General features: G+C 34.5%; 1 protein-coding gene across 3 annotated transcripts in view; it reads right to left on the reverse strand.

Annotated features, from left to right (window-relative positions):
- Positions 1-16,532, reverse strand: part of Slob (Slowpoke binding protein) — a 277,336-nt gene extending 260,804 nt beyond the window's left edge. Inside the window, exon 1 of one of the 3 annotated variants that reach the window (XM_075296155.1) lies at positions 16,456-16,532. In XM_075296155.1, coding sequence (XP_075152270.1) covers positions 16,456-16,461 — 6 coding nt within the window. In that variant the 5' untranslated portion in view covers positions 16,462-16,532. The remainder of the gene's footprint in view (positions 1-16,455) is intronic. The other 2 variants (XM_075296154.1, XM_075296153.1) reach the window with 2 other exon arrangements.
- Positions 16,533-16,789: the final 257 nt, after the last annotated feature.

A 16,789-nucleotide genomic window follows, 5' to 3' on the forward strand; every position in this document is an offset into this window, starting at 1 on the left:
ACATGGTGGGGAAAGATCCAAAGCAACAATTGAATAAGTTTATTTTCTTTAAGTCTTTTATAAAACACACTTTACAATTTCGTAGTAAAAATTTAATATAATACTATGTAATGCTGAACACCTTTTCGGGAACTTCCGAACGTATCTGGAATATATGTTAAACATATATTTAAAAAAAAAAAAAATAAATAAAAAAATGGTGTTGGTCGAAGCAGGAATCGAACCCAGGACCCCTGTCACGCAAGGCGGACGACCAACCACTGCTCCACGCTGCCAACAAATGTATGTTTAACAATGTTATGTTTGCATCGGCTCGTGGGCGCCGCAAGCTATGCTATATAAATATAACTTATAACGATAATTATCTATTGATGACCATAACAGCTACGTAGGCTAGTGGTTAGTTTGCTGGCTTACAAACTGTGTGGTCCGCTGTTCGAATCCCCGTCCGGCAAAAGGTAAAATTAAAACAAGTATATACGGCCGTAAGTTCGGCCAGGCCGAATCTTATGTACCCTCCACCATGGATTGCGTAGGAACTTCTACTAAAGGCTGTCATCCACAATCGAATTACTTGGGTTGCGATAACACTTGCCGATGGCAAGGTATCGTAAAACTTTTTAACACTGTCTTCTAAATTGTAAGTTAGCCCATACGGGGTATATATTAAACAAGAAAAGGCCGATTAAATACGTATATAATATAGTTTGACAAAATTTTCTATAGAAATAAAATTTTGACAAAATTTTCTATAGAAATAAAAACTTGACAAAATTTTCTATAGAAATAAAATGTTGACAAAATTTTCTATGGAAGTAAAATGTTGACAAAATTTTGTATAGAAATAAAATGTTGACAAAATTTTCTACAGAAATAAATTTTTTACAAAATTTTCTATAAAAATAAAATTTTGACAAAACTTTCTATGGTAATAAAATTTGACAAAATTTTCTATGGAAATAAAGTTTTGGTAGATTATTTTTGGCGATATGGACCAATTTTTGTGTAATAAGTCATCGGCTATATATAACTAAAGACCGATATTGACCAATTTTTACATGGCTGTTAGAGGCCATATATTGACAAAATGTACCAAATTTCAACCGCATCGGATGACTTTTGCTATATATAATTATGGACCGATATGGACCAATTTTTGCATGGTTGTTAGATACCATATACTAACACCATGTACCAAATTTCAACTGTATCGGATGAATTTCGCTCCTCCAAGAGGCTCCTGAGATCAAATCTGGGGATCGGTTTATATGGGAGCTATATATAATTATGAACCGATATAGACCAATTTTTGCATGGTTGTTAGAGACTATATACTAACACCACGTACTAAATTTCAATTGGATCGGATGAATTTTGCTCCTCCAAGAGGCTCCGGAGTTCAAATCTGGGGATCGGTTTATATGGGAGCTATATATAATTATGAACCGATATGGACCAATTTTTGCATGGTTGTTAGAGGCCGTATACTAACATCTGGTACCAAATTTCAACAGGATCGGATGAATTTTGCCCCTCCAAGAGGCTCCGGAGGTCAAATCTGGGGATCGGTTTATATGGGGGCTATATATAATTATGGACCGATATGGACCAATTTTTGCATGGCTGTTAGAGACCGTATACTAACATCAGGTACCACATTTCAACCGGATCGGATGAATTTTTCCCCTCCAAGAGGCTCCGGAGGTCAAATCTGGGGATCGGTTTATATGGGGGCTATATATAATTATGGACCGACATGGACCAATTTTTGCATGAGTGTTAGAGACCGTATACTAAGACCACGTACTAAATTTCAACCGGATCGGATGAATTTTGCTCCTCCAAGAGGCTCCGGAGGTCAAATCTGGGGATCGGTTTATATGGGAGCTATATATAATTATGGACCGATATGGACCAATTTTTGCATGGTTGTTAGAGGCCGTATACTAACATCAGGTACCAAATTTCAACCGGATCGGATGAATTTTGTTGCTCCGGGAGGCTCCCCAAACCAAATTTGGGGATCGGTTTATATGGGGGCTATACGTAAACGTGGTCCAATATGGCCGATTTTCAATACCATCCGACCTACATCAATAACAACTACTTATACCAAGTTTCAAGTCGATAGCTTGTTTCGTTCGGAAGTTAGCGTGATTTCCACAGACGGACGGACAGCCGGACAGACGGACGGATGTGTTACAAACGGAATGACAAAGTTAATATACCCCCATCCTATGGTGGAGGGTATAAAAATTATAAAATATAATAATTTCTTCTACAATATTTGTATTACAGAAAAAGGTGCTGAGAACTAAAAAAAATCATGGAAGTGAAAAAAATGTGAGGCAATATACAATTAGGCAGAAAAAAAATTTGAGCACAATATTCTTTGGGAGAAAATTCTTCTCAACATATAATATTTTTGGGTCCAAAATGCCTCCAAACATATTATATGTTCACATAATAACATACAGTTTTTTGGAAGACAACATTATTGAATTTGGATGGAAAAATACAAAATGTTTGCAACTTAGACTACCCAAACATATTATATTGTTTAGACCAATATGCTTTCAAACATATTATATATTTGAAGAAATCAAACATATAAATGTTTGGGCAATACCCAAAAATTTATATGCTTGAAGCAAAATATGTTTGGGAGTATATGTTACAGAAGCGATTTTTTTGAGGGTGTAGAAATAAAATTTTGACAACATTTTCTACCAAAATAAAAAATCGATAATATAGAATCGCATTCTTTTTTCGACTAAAACATTCTTGAAGTTCAATAAAATCCTGTTTTTGACTATGTCTTTTACAAAATCGAGATTTTCTTCCCACATGAACATGTCTGTTTTGCCATATTTGTAAAAGACTATTAGCAAATAAGGTTGATAGAGATTTTCTCAAAATATTAAAATATTTTGTCAAAGCTATTGTACCATAAATCTGATATCGACTCAAAAATGTCTACACAAAAGGTACTAAATCCTTCGCGGGGGTACTACGGTACTGACCGGGGTGAAAAAGTATTGAAAAAAGTACTATAGTACTGCATTTTCCATCCCTGCAATTACTACGTGCTCATCCGAACGTTCATTTTCAACAATGAAGAGATTAAAGACGTATCTTAGAAATTCGACTAGCGAGAGTAGACTCAATGGATTGGCATTAATGTCGGTTCATCGCCGAATAAATGTGCCGACTGAAGAAGTCATTGATTTATTTGCTGCCCAAAAAGCCCGTCGGCTCAATTTAATATTATAATATATATTCAAATTTTTGGCACATATTGCAAAAATTCTAATTCTACTCTAAGTGCAAAATTTCAAGAAAATCTGAATGAAATTTTAGTCTCCGGTGGTCATATGAAAATATACATGTAAGGTGTATTTAAATCTGAACCGATATCGACCAAATTTGACGTTCATAGCTAGGCTGCTAATTAGAGGTGTGCGCGTGACACGAAATTGTGTGACACGCTTGAATCACGTAAGTCGTGAACAAAATCCAAAGCAACTCTCGTGAATGTGCGTGAGTGGGACTGAATTAAAAACGGTTCGTGAATGTGCGTGAATAAAATTTCTGCAAAATCGCGCTCACTAAAAAAATTAATATTTAGTTCTTACTCGTCAGTTAAGTTAAATTAATTTCGCTGTCGAACAATACAACATTTTTAATTTTGTTACCTTTGCTCACTCCCGGTTAGAAAATATCGTGAGTCTCGTGAATTTTTCGTGATTCACGTGAATTGTCGTGAATCGTGTGTGAGTGTGAGCCTTTAAAAGAAGTTCGTGCGTGAGTACTGGTTTTCATTTCGTGAATGTGCGTGAGTGTGATTGGTTACCACACGTATCGTGAGCGAGCGTGCGTGAATAACCATTTTGTTTCGTGAATGTGCGTGAGTACGAATGAAATTTCACTCACGCGTACACCTCTACTGATACTACTCTCTGTGCAAAATTTCACGTAAATCGAAGCAAAAGAGGCAAAGCTCTGTTGTCATACGATTTTAAATTGGGATAAATTGCCACTTATAGCCTTATGGAGATGAATATAAATTGCAGCTATATCTAAATCTGAACCGATTTTTCTCCAAAAACCAATAAGGATTGTCTTTGAGGCGAAGTAAGATTCGAAGATGATCAAAACTAAGTGGCGATCTGTACTTTGCACACAAAAATACATGAACAGGCAGATGGACGGACATACGAATATGATTATCGACTGGTCCTTCTTGGCGTTACATACAAATGCACAATCTTATTATACCCTGTACCACAGTAGCGGTGACAAACATAATTGAAGTTTTGGACTGTGCATTTAATTAGGTGGTTAAACGGTTTAGAATTATTTAAGTGTCCTATAAAGTGCCGTTTTAGCTTTTCCTGTAATAAATAACAATGTTGTCCACAATTTTTACACAAAATTTGAATGGCGAAAATACAAAAAATGCCTACGATGATATTTCCTTTTACTGCATTTCCTTCAGAGATGTCCTATTAATCACCGTAGTTATGTAAAGGTCTCTCATTTACATTATCAACTGAAAGTATTTGTTCTGTAATGTATGCCTTACTGCAATTCAAATGTACAATAAGTTGGGTTGGATAAGAATTTATGCAAGTGGAGGATATTTGTTGGGAAGTAATCGTCCCCTTTATTTTTACTCCTTATAATCGGAATTCGCTCTGAATCTGTCAAAACGATTTTGGAGCTCCAAGAATCTTACATTATTGGTATATTGTTTAGTAGCTCTCTTAAATGACCATTGAAGAGAAAATCGGTTTTGGATCTGGTGAATTGGTTAGCCATAGTGTGACTAGTTGGGATGTTTTCGAATTGCTCAATTCCGATATGTTCTCGTCAGGGAACACTAAACTCTTATTTGGGAGGAAAGAAATATTTTTTTTCTGTACTTTATTTTTTTGAGACACTATTTTACTGGATATATCATGTCGCTGTCAGTTATATACTCGTATTGATAGATCTATCAGTACGAATTTGATAACAATTTCGTACTTCCCATTAAAAAAGTGGCTTTTATCCCCATCTTGTTATTAAGAAAAAGCTCCTATCTCGATCAACTCCAGTGAATGTACATGTTTTCCATTTAATTGAAGCGAAACTAACTTGAGTTTCATTTCTGTAATTTTGATAAGTAAATCCAGATTTTCACTAATCCAATCGTGTAGTGTGATATTGTGGAAATCGGACCCACGCGGATTTATTTCTTTTTCACATGCTTATTTTTCAATTACATTACAAATTTCATGTATAGTGTGGTCTACCCTAATGTGAATCGAAAATACTGCCTTAACATTTGCCACAAATGTAGTAGGCGACCTAATGATAAACAAACAAAATAAAATTTTCAAAAAAAAAAAACATAGACCGTAAAGGACGAACAAAACATATCGTCACATAAACGTAGGTTGCCTAATAAAGCAATAATGTAAATACATTCGCAATAAATGTCACTTTTTGGACTTTTTTGTTGGCGAAAGTTTTTCCGACCTTTATGGGGGAGCAAAACCAACGATCGGCTGGTAATGGTAAGAGCTTCATGACAAGATTATTTTTTGATGGCGAAACTTATATTTCTAGATAAAGAATTTTATGTTGTTTTTAGCAACATTTTTTGCACAGTGGCCAATAAATTATGGTGAAAACTTCAAAAAAAGTTAAGGTTGTACATAGAGTCACTACACGCAGAGAAGGAATATGATCACCTCAATCATGTTCCAAGAGCAAAATTTTACATTTTCACGGAAAAAATTTACCTGTTTGTCGAAACCATGTTCTTTTCTCGGAAATTATGTATCTGATTTCGGAAAGCGTGTTATGTTTGACGAGAAAAGAATATTTTTGCGACAAAAATGCTACATGGTCGCTGTGAAAAAGTAACATGGTGCTCTTGAAACATGTTTGAAGTGATCACATTCCTTCTCTGGGTGTACATGTAAAAAAAATTTCTTTCCTCCCAAGCGAAAATTTAGACATTTTAAGGAAGTATGTTCGAAAGAAAAGTATAGACTTTTTGTGACAAACGTTGACTCCTTGTAAAAAAAAAAAATAAAAAAGTATAACACAAAAAATATTTGGTGGTTAATTGCGTGGTCTCAGCACTTTTTTCTGTAATATAAACATTGTAGAATAAAATAAAGTATTTTGTAAAATATTTAAAAATTTACGATTCATCCTTACGGAGAAACGAACCCCGCGCCATGCAGTTTGTGAGCAATGTTGCCAGTATTGGGGATTTCCCTCAAACAGGCGATTTTTTTCGTGGTTGGGAACGACATTTTTGAATTGTCAAAATTTTAAAAATGTTATTTCTATAGAAAATTTTTTCTAAATTTTATTTCTATAGAAAATTTTCTCTAAATGTTATTTCTATAGAAAATTTTCTCAAAATTTTATTTCTATACACATTTTTCTAAAAATGTTATTTCTATAGAAAATTTTCTCAAAATTTTATTTATACAGAAATTTTTCTAAAAATTTTATTTCTGTGAAAAATCTCCCTTTTGGGTTTGAAAGTGACACAATTTATTAGGAAGTTTATTTATACAGAAAATTTTCTCAAAAATTTTATTTCTATAGAAAATTTTGTCAAAATGTTATTTCTATAGAAAATTTTCTCAAAATTTTATTACCATAAAAAAGTTTCTCAAAATTTTAATTCTACAGAAATTTTTTTAAAAATTTTATTTCTATATAAAATTTTCTCAAAATTGTATTTCTGTAGAAAATATTTGTAAAAATTTTATTTCTACCCAGCAAAAACTCCTATTACCAGGTATGAGTACAAGAATGCCTGCACCAAATAGGTAACAACTTCTTCGTAAAATTTTGCTCGCGCATCGCGAAAATCCGAGCTACTCGCACGCAAAGCTGGCAAAATCGCTAAAAGTTGCCAAATCAACCGTTACAAATGTAATTAAAATGTTTGGGGAACGTTTGTCGACAGCCAGGAAGTCTGGATCGGGGGGAAATCGAAAACCGAAAGCCGTTGAGACGACAAAGAGAGTTGCCGGTAGTTTCAAGCGAAACCCTAACCTCTCTCTCCGAGATGCCGCAAATAAGCTGTGTGTATCGTCTACAACCGTGCATCGAGCCAAAAACCCGAACTATCGACTTACAAGAAGGTAGTGACTCCAAATCGCGATGATAAACAAAATACGACGGCCAAAGCGCGATCCCGGAGGCTGTACACGACGATGCTGACGAAGTTTGACTGCGTGGCAATGGACGACGAAACCTACGTCAAAGCCGACTACAAGCAGCTTCCGGGACAGGAGTTTTATACGGCAAAAGGAAGGGGAAAGATAGCAGATATTTTCAAGCACATAAAATGTCAAAGTTCGCAAAGAAATATCTGGTTTGGCAAGCCATCTGTACCGGGACTGTCAACCAAGAAATTTACGTGAAAGAGTGTTTGAATAAACGTCTGCTGCTTTTCCTGAAGAAACGCGGTTGTTCCGTACGGTTTTGGCCGGATTTGGCATCTTGCCATTACGGTAAAAAGGCCATGGAGAGGTACGCCGCCAACAACGTGCAGGTGGTTCCCAAGGATAAGAACCCTCCCAACACGCCAGAGTTCCGCCCAATTGAGAAATACTGGGCTATTGTCAAGTGGAACCTAAAGAAGACCAAAAAAACTGCTAAGGGCGAGCAGCAGTTCAGGGCAAACTGGCTTTCTGCGGCGAAGAAAGTGGACAAGGTGGCTGTACAAAATCTGATGGCAGGTGTCAAGCGTGAGGCCCGGCAATTCGGATTTGGAAAAGCGAAAGCCTAACTGAATATTTTTCCTGAATTTTATACTAATTGAACTTGAAAAAGAAATTTAATTTGATTTTTTAAATAAACGATTTCACCGATTTTCACGCGTTTTCCCTTGACCAAATTTTGACCTTATCACCCTTTAATACTTTTACATGGGCATGACATTGGAAGAAAGTACTTTGGTGCAAGCATACCAGCAGTCGAAAAATAAGTACTTCGTCGCAAGCATTCAGCTCTCCAAAAATAATAGGTTTACCATAAATAGAATCAACAAGTATATACAGCAGTAAGTTCGGCCGGGCCGAATCTTAAATACCCACCACCATGAACCAAATATTAGGGTTTCCTTTGAGGGCTTGAGGACACTTCCCGAAGATAAATTTAAAGATTTCACCTATGAGGACTATATCAGATTCTGGATTTATAAGAACCATTTGTGTTTGAGTTTTGAGTAAGAAAATTTAAAATAAGGTCTTGATTTGAAATCATAAATCTGTAGATTTTCACCCGAGAAGTAAAATCTGGAAATTTTACATTGAGAAGCAATTTTCATGATCAGTGCGCCGTTTTTGTGAGCCTACACTGATAGAAAAAGTTTCGTTATATTAACGAAATGTTTCATTAAAAGTGAGCCAATGAAACAAATTTGTTAATACAATGAAATTTTTCGTTATTATAACGAATTTTCTGTTAATCAACGTAACGTTTCGTTCTATTAACGATTTATTTCATTGTAATAATGAACATTTTTCGTTATATCAATGAAAAATTTTCGTTGGCTCAATTTTAATGAAATTTTCTTTGTGTGTAAAATACCAGAATATTTACAATTTCAGGCAAATCGGATAAAAACTACGGTTTCTAGAAACCCAAGGAGTTAAATCTTATGGAGGCTTTACTAAAATATGGACCGATACTCACCGTTTTCGGCACACCTCTTTATGGCCCGAAAATACCTCTAGATTTCCAATTTCAGGCAAATTGGATAAAAACTTCGGATTCTAGAAGCCCAAGACCCCAAATCGGGAGGTCGGTTTATATGGGGACCATACCAAAACATGGAGCGATGCTCACCATGTTTGGCACACCTCTTTACGGTTCTAAGATACCTCTCGATTTCATATTTCAGATAAATTGGATAAAAACTGCGGTTTCTATAAGCCAAAGAAGTAAAATCGGGAGATCGGTCTATATGGGGGCTATACCAAAATATGGACTGATACTCACAATTTTTGGCACACGTATTTGTGGTCCTAAAATACCTCTAGATTTCCAATTTCAGGTAAATTGAATAAAAACTGCGGTTTCTATAAGCCCAAGAAATAAAATCGGGAGATCAGTCTATATAGGGGCTATACCAAAACATGGACCGATACTCGACCATTTGTGGCACACCTCTTTATGGTCATAAAATACCTCTAGATTTCAAATTTCAGGCAAATTGGATAAAAACTACGATTTCTATAAGCCCAAGACCCCAAATCGCAGATTTAGATGAAACCTCCATATAATGTTGTTTCGGTTTAGGCAAATATGGCCAAAATGCCCATATTGTGCATAAAATTCAGTGATGATATCCATAGAACGGTTGAGATTTAGAAAGGCTCCGAATTGTGTAAATGACACCCGATTTGGCCACACTAAAAAAACTGAACCCTCTTAGGGCACCAATACTTAATTAAGTCTATTTTAGTTCATTGAATTATTATGTTTTAAGAAACTTTCCTTGAGGTTAATAATTTTTTACGAACGTTAGTTAACTGAACTTAAATGCTGTAAAAAAATAAGCACAAATGAAGCATAAATATTAAGTAAATTGGTATTTCTCACAAAATAGTTATGCATTTCTTAAAATTTCTAAATTTTACCATAATATTATTTTTGCAATTTTGAATTTAAGTTTTTTTCTTAAAACTACGAACTTTTCTTTTACAACTAGAAAAAATGTATTACGTCTAATAAATGTTCTTGAATATGTCGTAAAATATTTACTTTTTTATGTGATATTGATGTGTAATTGGTGTTTGTTATACAGTTTAGTTAATGAAATGGAAAAAATGATTTAATTTAAAGAAAAACATTGGCGCCAAACCATTACCATTTTAACATAACCATACTTTAGTTCATTCTTAGTATTTTTGGGAATCGTACAATTTTTTTTGCTTTATTTCATATCGTATTAAGTGTATGGTCATTGATCTATATACCCACGTTTAGTTTATAAAAAAATTTAAAACATACTTAAACAAGTAAGGAAAGTCTAAAGTCGGGCGGGGCCGACTATATTATACCCTGCACCACTTTGTAGATCTAAATTTTCGATACCATATCACATCCGTCAAATGTGTTGGGGCTATATATAAAGGTTTGTCCCAAATACATACATTTAAATATCACTCGATCTGGACAGAATTTGATAGACTTCTACAAAATCTATAGACTCAAAATTTAAGTCGGCTAATGCACTAGGGTGGAACACAATGTTAGTAAAAAAATATGGGAAACATTTAAATCTGGAGCAATTTTAAGAAAACTTCGCAAAAGTTTATTTATGATTTATCGCTCGATATATATGCATTAGAAGTTTAGGAAAATTAGAGTCATTTTTACAACTTTTCGACTAAGCAGTGGCGATTTTACAAGGAAAATGTTGGTATTTTGACCATTTTTGTCGAAATCAGAAAAACATATATATGGAAGCTATATCTAAATCTGAACCGATTTCAACCAAATTTAGCACGCATAGCTACAATGCTAATTCTACTCCCTGTGTAAAATTTCAACTAAATCGGAGTTAAAAATTGGCCTCTACGGTCATATGAGTGTAAATCGGGCGAAAGCTATATATGGGAGATATATCTAAATCTGAACCGATTTCAACCAAATTTGGCACGCATAGCTACAATGCTAATTATACTCCCTGTGCAAAATTTCAAATAAATCGGTGCAAAAAATTGGCCTCTGTGGTCATATGAGTGTAAATCGGGCGAAAGCTATATATGGGAGCTATATCTAAATCTGAACCGATTGCAACCAAATTTGGCACGCATAGCTACAATGCTAATTCTACTCCCTGTGTAAAATTTCAACTAAATCGGAGTTAAAAATTGGCCTCTACGGTCATATGAGTGTAAATCGGGCGAAAGCTATATATGGGAGATATATCTAAATCTGAACCGATTTCAACCAAATTTGGCACGCATAGCTATAATGCTAATTATACTCCCTGTGCAAAATTTCAACTAAATCGGAGCAAAAAATTGGCCTCTGTGGGCAAATGAGTGTAAATCGGGCGAAAGCTATATATGGGAGCTATATCTAAATCTGAACCCATTTGGCTGATATTTTGCAAGTTTTTCGAGACTCATAAAATATTCGGATGTACGGAATTTGAGGAAGATCGGTTGATATACACGCCAATTATGACCAGATCGGTGAAAAATATATATGGCAGCTATATCTAAATCTGAACCGATTTTTTCCAAAATCAATAGGGTCTTTGAGCCGAAACAGGACACTATACCAAATTTTAGGACAATCGGACTAAAACTGCGAGCTGTACTTTGCACACAAAAATACATCAACAGACAGACAGACAGACAGACGGACATCGCTAAATCGACTCAGAATTTAATTCTAAGACGATCGGTATACTAAACGATGGGTCTCAGACTTTTCCTTCTTGGCGTTACATACAAATGCACAAACTTATTATACCCTGTACCACAGTAGTGGTGAAGGGTATAAATATGGAAAACATTTAAATCTGAAACAATTTTAAGGAAACTTCGCAAAAGTTTATTTATGATTTATCGCTCGATATATATATGTATTAGAAGTTTAGGAAAATTAGAGTCATTTTTACAACTTTTCGACTAAGCAGTGGCGATTTTACAAGGAAAATGTTGGTATTTTGACCATTTTTGTCGAAATCAGAAAAACATATATATGGGAGCTATATCTAAATCTGAACCGATTTGAACCATATATAATGCTAATTGTACTCCCTGTGCAAAATTTCAAGTAAATCGGAGTAAAATCTTCGCCACTGTGGTCATATGAGTGTAAATTGGGCGAACGATATATATGGGAGTATATCTAAATCTAAACCGATTTCAATAAAATTTGGCACACTTGACTAGACTACTAATTGTACTCCTAGTGCACAATTTCAACCAAATTGGGGTAAAACTCTGGCTTCTGAGACCGTATTAGTCCATATCGGGCGGAAGATATATATGGGAGCTATATCTAAATCTAGTGTTCATTTCTGAGCCAAAACACATACTTGTGCCAAATTTGAAGTCGATTGGACAAAAAGTGCGACCTAGACTTTTATTACAAAAATGTGCTCACGGACAGACGGACATGGCTATATCGACTCAGGAGCCCACCCTGAGCATTTTTGCCAAAGACACCATGTGTCTATCTCGTCTCCTTCTGGGTTTTGCAAACATATGCACTAACTTATAATACCCTGTACCACAGTATGGCGCAGGGTATAAAAAGGAAAATTTCATTGCGCTGTGGAAAATTAAAAAAAAAAATAATAATAATAATAAAATTTAAATAATTTTTTTGGAATAAAAGTAAATTACATTTAGTGTTTTTTTCGGTATAGGTTCTTAGCCTATAGAAATAGAAGTGTAAAAAATGAACTACCTCGCACGAACATTGAACTAAATTTTACTCCACATTTTGAGATTTCCACAAAGCGTTGTTAAAACCAGGAAATTTTAATGCCCTGTTGTACTTTTTAACTGCAGTTCACGGAATTACATCCTCTCATGGAAGAAAAAATTATCTAAAAGTAAAGAAGAAAATCATTGGCGCCAAATCATGACCATTTTAACCATACAGTAGTTCATTCTTACTACTTTTGGGAATCGTACGAAAATCTTTTTTTGCTTTAGTTGATATTGAACTTATGTGTACGGTCATTGCACTTTATACTCACGTTTAGTTCATAAAATTTTTGAGACATACTTAAAAAAGTAAGATTTCATTAATCTGTGGAAAATTTCGATAAAAATAATAAAATTCAACTACAAGCAAATAAATTTTTTTCAATAAAAATAAGTTAAATTTAGCGTTAGTTTAACTATGGAGATTTTTTTCTGTGTATAAACTTTTTGATGGATTTGCGATAGTACAATATTTTTCGACTTTGAGAAAAACGTTTGCCATTCCCGATTTCGTGTACTTTCCATGCTATTTCAGATTTTGTATCAGTCACGTCAGCTATAGTAACAATCACGTAAGCTACGTCAGTATAATAATATAGATTTACGATACCATATTATTTGATATGCTTGAGTTTGCCAATAATAACCGATTGTGATGTAACTTTCTTTTCCCACCTTGTACATTTTCACCACATGGCCCACCGTTGTTTTTATATTTCTAGTCAAATAAAATAAATATGTCTACAAATAAAAATAAAGGACAAAGTAAATACGCCACATCGCTTATGAGAATGTTTGCGTGGCTCTATGTGTGTGTAGTATGAGTGAGCTAATATGTGAATTGAAATGGACACAGTCCCTGAACCCAATCACATATAAAGGCCACATGGTTTAGTTTGAAGTGAATAGGTAAAACTAAACTCACACACACACACATTGAAATACAAGAGCCCTTCTAAATGCTATTCCCCATGGGTATTAAAGCATTAATTCACATGGCACAGCGGAAGCATTTAAGGACATTTGTTTTAAACACAATCACTTGGTGGGCCTCTGCTCTATAACCTCCACATTGGCACCCCTATATATTCGTGGTAAATCCGTTTTATCGATGATCCACTAGTTTTGTGGAAAATGATATATGGAACTATGAGACCACAAAATACTCGTATGGTATACATGATAGGAGATCATTTATATAGTAATTATGTTTAACCCTCCGACGAGTGAGAAGGTCCCTGGATACCTACTCCATTTTAAAACTTAAATTACACCTTAATGGTCTAATGGAAATAAACTCGACCCCCATATGTGTTCGAAGGAAATTTATTTATAGTTTTTTAAAACAGTTTTAAAGCGATCCGACCAATAGTTTAGTTTCTATTGAGATTTCAGTGTGTTTAGTACGGTGACGTGTGAAAAGGTCTTCAGGAACCTTGTACTGAAATTCCAGGAAATCGTTAGTAAATGCATTGCATTTTTTCGCTGTTTTTTTATTGTTTGAGCACATTTCAGAAACGGAAACAGACACACATATAGACATCAATTAAGAAATTAGTGATGAAAACGATGGTGAAGACGAAGACTGATGCTCAGCAACCGATATAAACCAATTTCCGCAGTCAAATCTTGGGCGGTCGGTTTATATGTGGGCTATATAATTATGATCTGATGTGGACCAATCGGATCGGATAAAATATCCTCCTCGAAGAGACTACGGAGGACTAAGCCAGCAAAAAATACTTCAGCAGAAAGAGTTTAGTTGCGCTTTTTGGTATACAATAAAGTAGGCAGTGCCTCCACACTGCATGAATCTGTGCAATAACGTAAACGAGAAATCAAACTGGTTTATGATCATTCGTTTACGTTATTGCAACCAATTCATGCAGTATAGATGCATGAAAGGTAGTGCTGTTTCCCTTCAAGCCAACAATGCTATACTCAAGATTATATATCACTTCTGAGCAATATTTCTATTAAAATGAGCAAGTATATCAGCGCTATGTAGAAGATGCTTTAAATCGGGACATCGTCCACAAAAATCAGCGATGATTCGGTTGTTTTGTAAGCAGTTGGTACAGCCTTTCTCCCTGACCATCCTGCTGAAATAGTGCTCCATTTTTTGCTAGGAATATGGGGGTCAGGTTATATGGAGCCTATATATAATTATGGACCGATATGAACCAATTTTTGCACCAATTGACGCAATGTAATGTTTCAAAGTATAACTTAGAATAGTCTACATGTACAGTTCTGTACACGTGTCTTCTATATTTCATACCCAGCAAAAAATACTTCAGCAGCAAGAGTTTAGTTTCGCTGTTTGCTATACAAAAAAGTAGGCTGTGCTTCCACACTGCATGAATCGGTGGCAATAACGTAAACGAGTAATTAAACTAGTTTATGATTATTCGTTTACGTTATTGCAACCAATTCATGCCGTATAGATGCATGAAAGGTAGTGCTGTTTTCCTTCACGCCAACAATGCTATACTCAAGATTATATATCACTTCGGAGCAATATTTCTATTAAAATGAGCAATTATATCAGCGGTATATAGAAGCTGCTCTAAATCAGGACATCACCCTCAAAAATCAGCGCTGATTCGGTTGTTTTGTAAGCAGTTGGTACTGCCTCTCTCCCTTACAATCCTGCTGAAATAGTGCTCCATTTTTTGCTGGGTAGGTTCTGTTATCTTCTATATTTAAAACTTCCCAGCAAAAAAGCGTCGCCAAAAAAGTAATGAAAATGTTCTTTTTGGATCCAGAAGTGGTGCAAAATTGACGCAGAAGCGATGAATTTAACATGGGCTTGTCATAGGACGGAAGTCCTCCATTTTAACAGCCGTTGCACTGAATTTTCATCACTTCTTTGGTGTGAGCCGAATTCAATGTTTTGGGTGTAAATTAAAAAATTCTTTGATATTTTGTCAAATAAATAATTCTTATAATTTTTTATAATTTTTAATGGATTCTAACGTTTCACTTCAAATATTTTCAAAAATGCACAATTTTTTCAGATTGGATTTAGCATTTTTGTCGACAAAATTTCAATCATTTGTACCATTTTATTAAAGCTTACTCTGTTTTTAACCTTTTTGAAACAAAACAATTAAATTTACCCATTAAAAATAAGAAAAAAGCGAGTTATAAATAATTGAATTAAAAGAACTTCTTGTGTAGTTAAAATAAAGAACATCGTTGGGAGTACATCTTTTGGAAGTGCTTTTAAAGTTGAGCCTTTGGAAGAACTTCCAAATTTTTTTGCTGGGTTCTTCTTAAGTGCCACCAGCATACCCAGCAAAAAATGGAGCACTATTTCAGCAGGATTGTAAGGGAGAGAGGCAGTACCAGTACCAATGTCGACATACATCGACGAAACGCTGGGAAACATACAACTAAATTTATTTTGTTTACATCAATGTGCTAGACCTTATTAGCTGAATGAATATCAACATATAGATGGTATCAGAAATTTGAGTTTGCTTTTTTTGTAATTTTGTTATTTTTTTATTGGATTTGTATGGGCAATTTTCACTTAAGAGACAGCATTTGCTTTTTTCCAGTTGGTAGTCCCTCAATATTTTTTTTTTACATTCAGAAGTATTTTCTTAAATTTATAAGTCATATTGCCAAATAGAATTACTTGCCTAACAATGAACCAAATTTTAATTTCTAAGAATGTCTATAGAATGTTTGGGTAGTTATCCTTCTATGTCAAAAAAAAAAGATGTAGATTATGCAGAGATACAAAAATGTATCTGATTTTACAGTAAATCCATATACTGTTCATCAATTTATCTTAAATTTTGTATAGGGCATATTTCATATACTATCTGTCTTAAACTTATAGCTTACATTAATCTATATATCTGGTATTAAATATTACTACATCTAGCATTAAAATAACTTAATACGTATTCACTTATAACTTAATCAACATAGAAACTAGAATGATTAAAATCTTTGAACATACCTGCATCTTCTTATCCAATATGAAATGGCAGCAATACCGACCAATAGAATGGCTCCCAAGGCACACCAAAGTATGTTCTGTAAATGAAAAAGAAATTTAAGGTTTTCTGAGAACATGAATTAAGCGAAAATTAATGGGTGAAAGGAATTTTAAATCAAAATAAATGGAAACACGAAAAAGTGATTAGTGAAATCAATGGCACTGATTCATTGAAAGAATTTGAGAAACATTCTCCAATTTTACTCAATTCGTAAATGGGGTGGTTTTGTTATATTTTTTTTATCAAAAACATATCAATTAACAAGAATATAAGACTGAAAGATCGGCTAGGCTT

Source organism: Haematobia irritans, chromosome 2 (genome assembly GCF_050003625.1).
Source record: "Haematobia irritans isolate KBUSLIRL chromosome 2, ASM5000362v1, whole genome shotgun sequence".
Lineage (NCBI taxonomy): Eukaryota > Metazoa > Arthropoda > Insecta > Diptera > Muscidae > Haematobia > Haematobia irritans.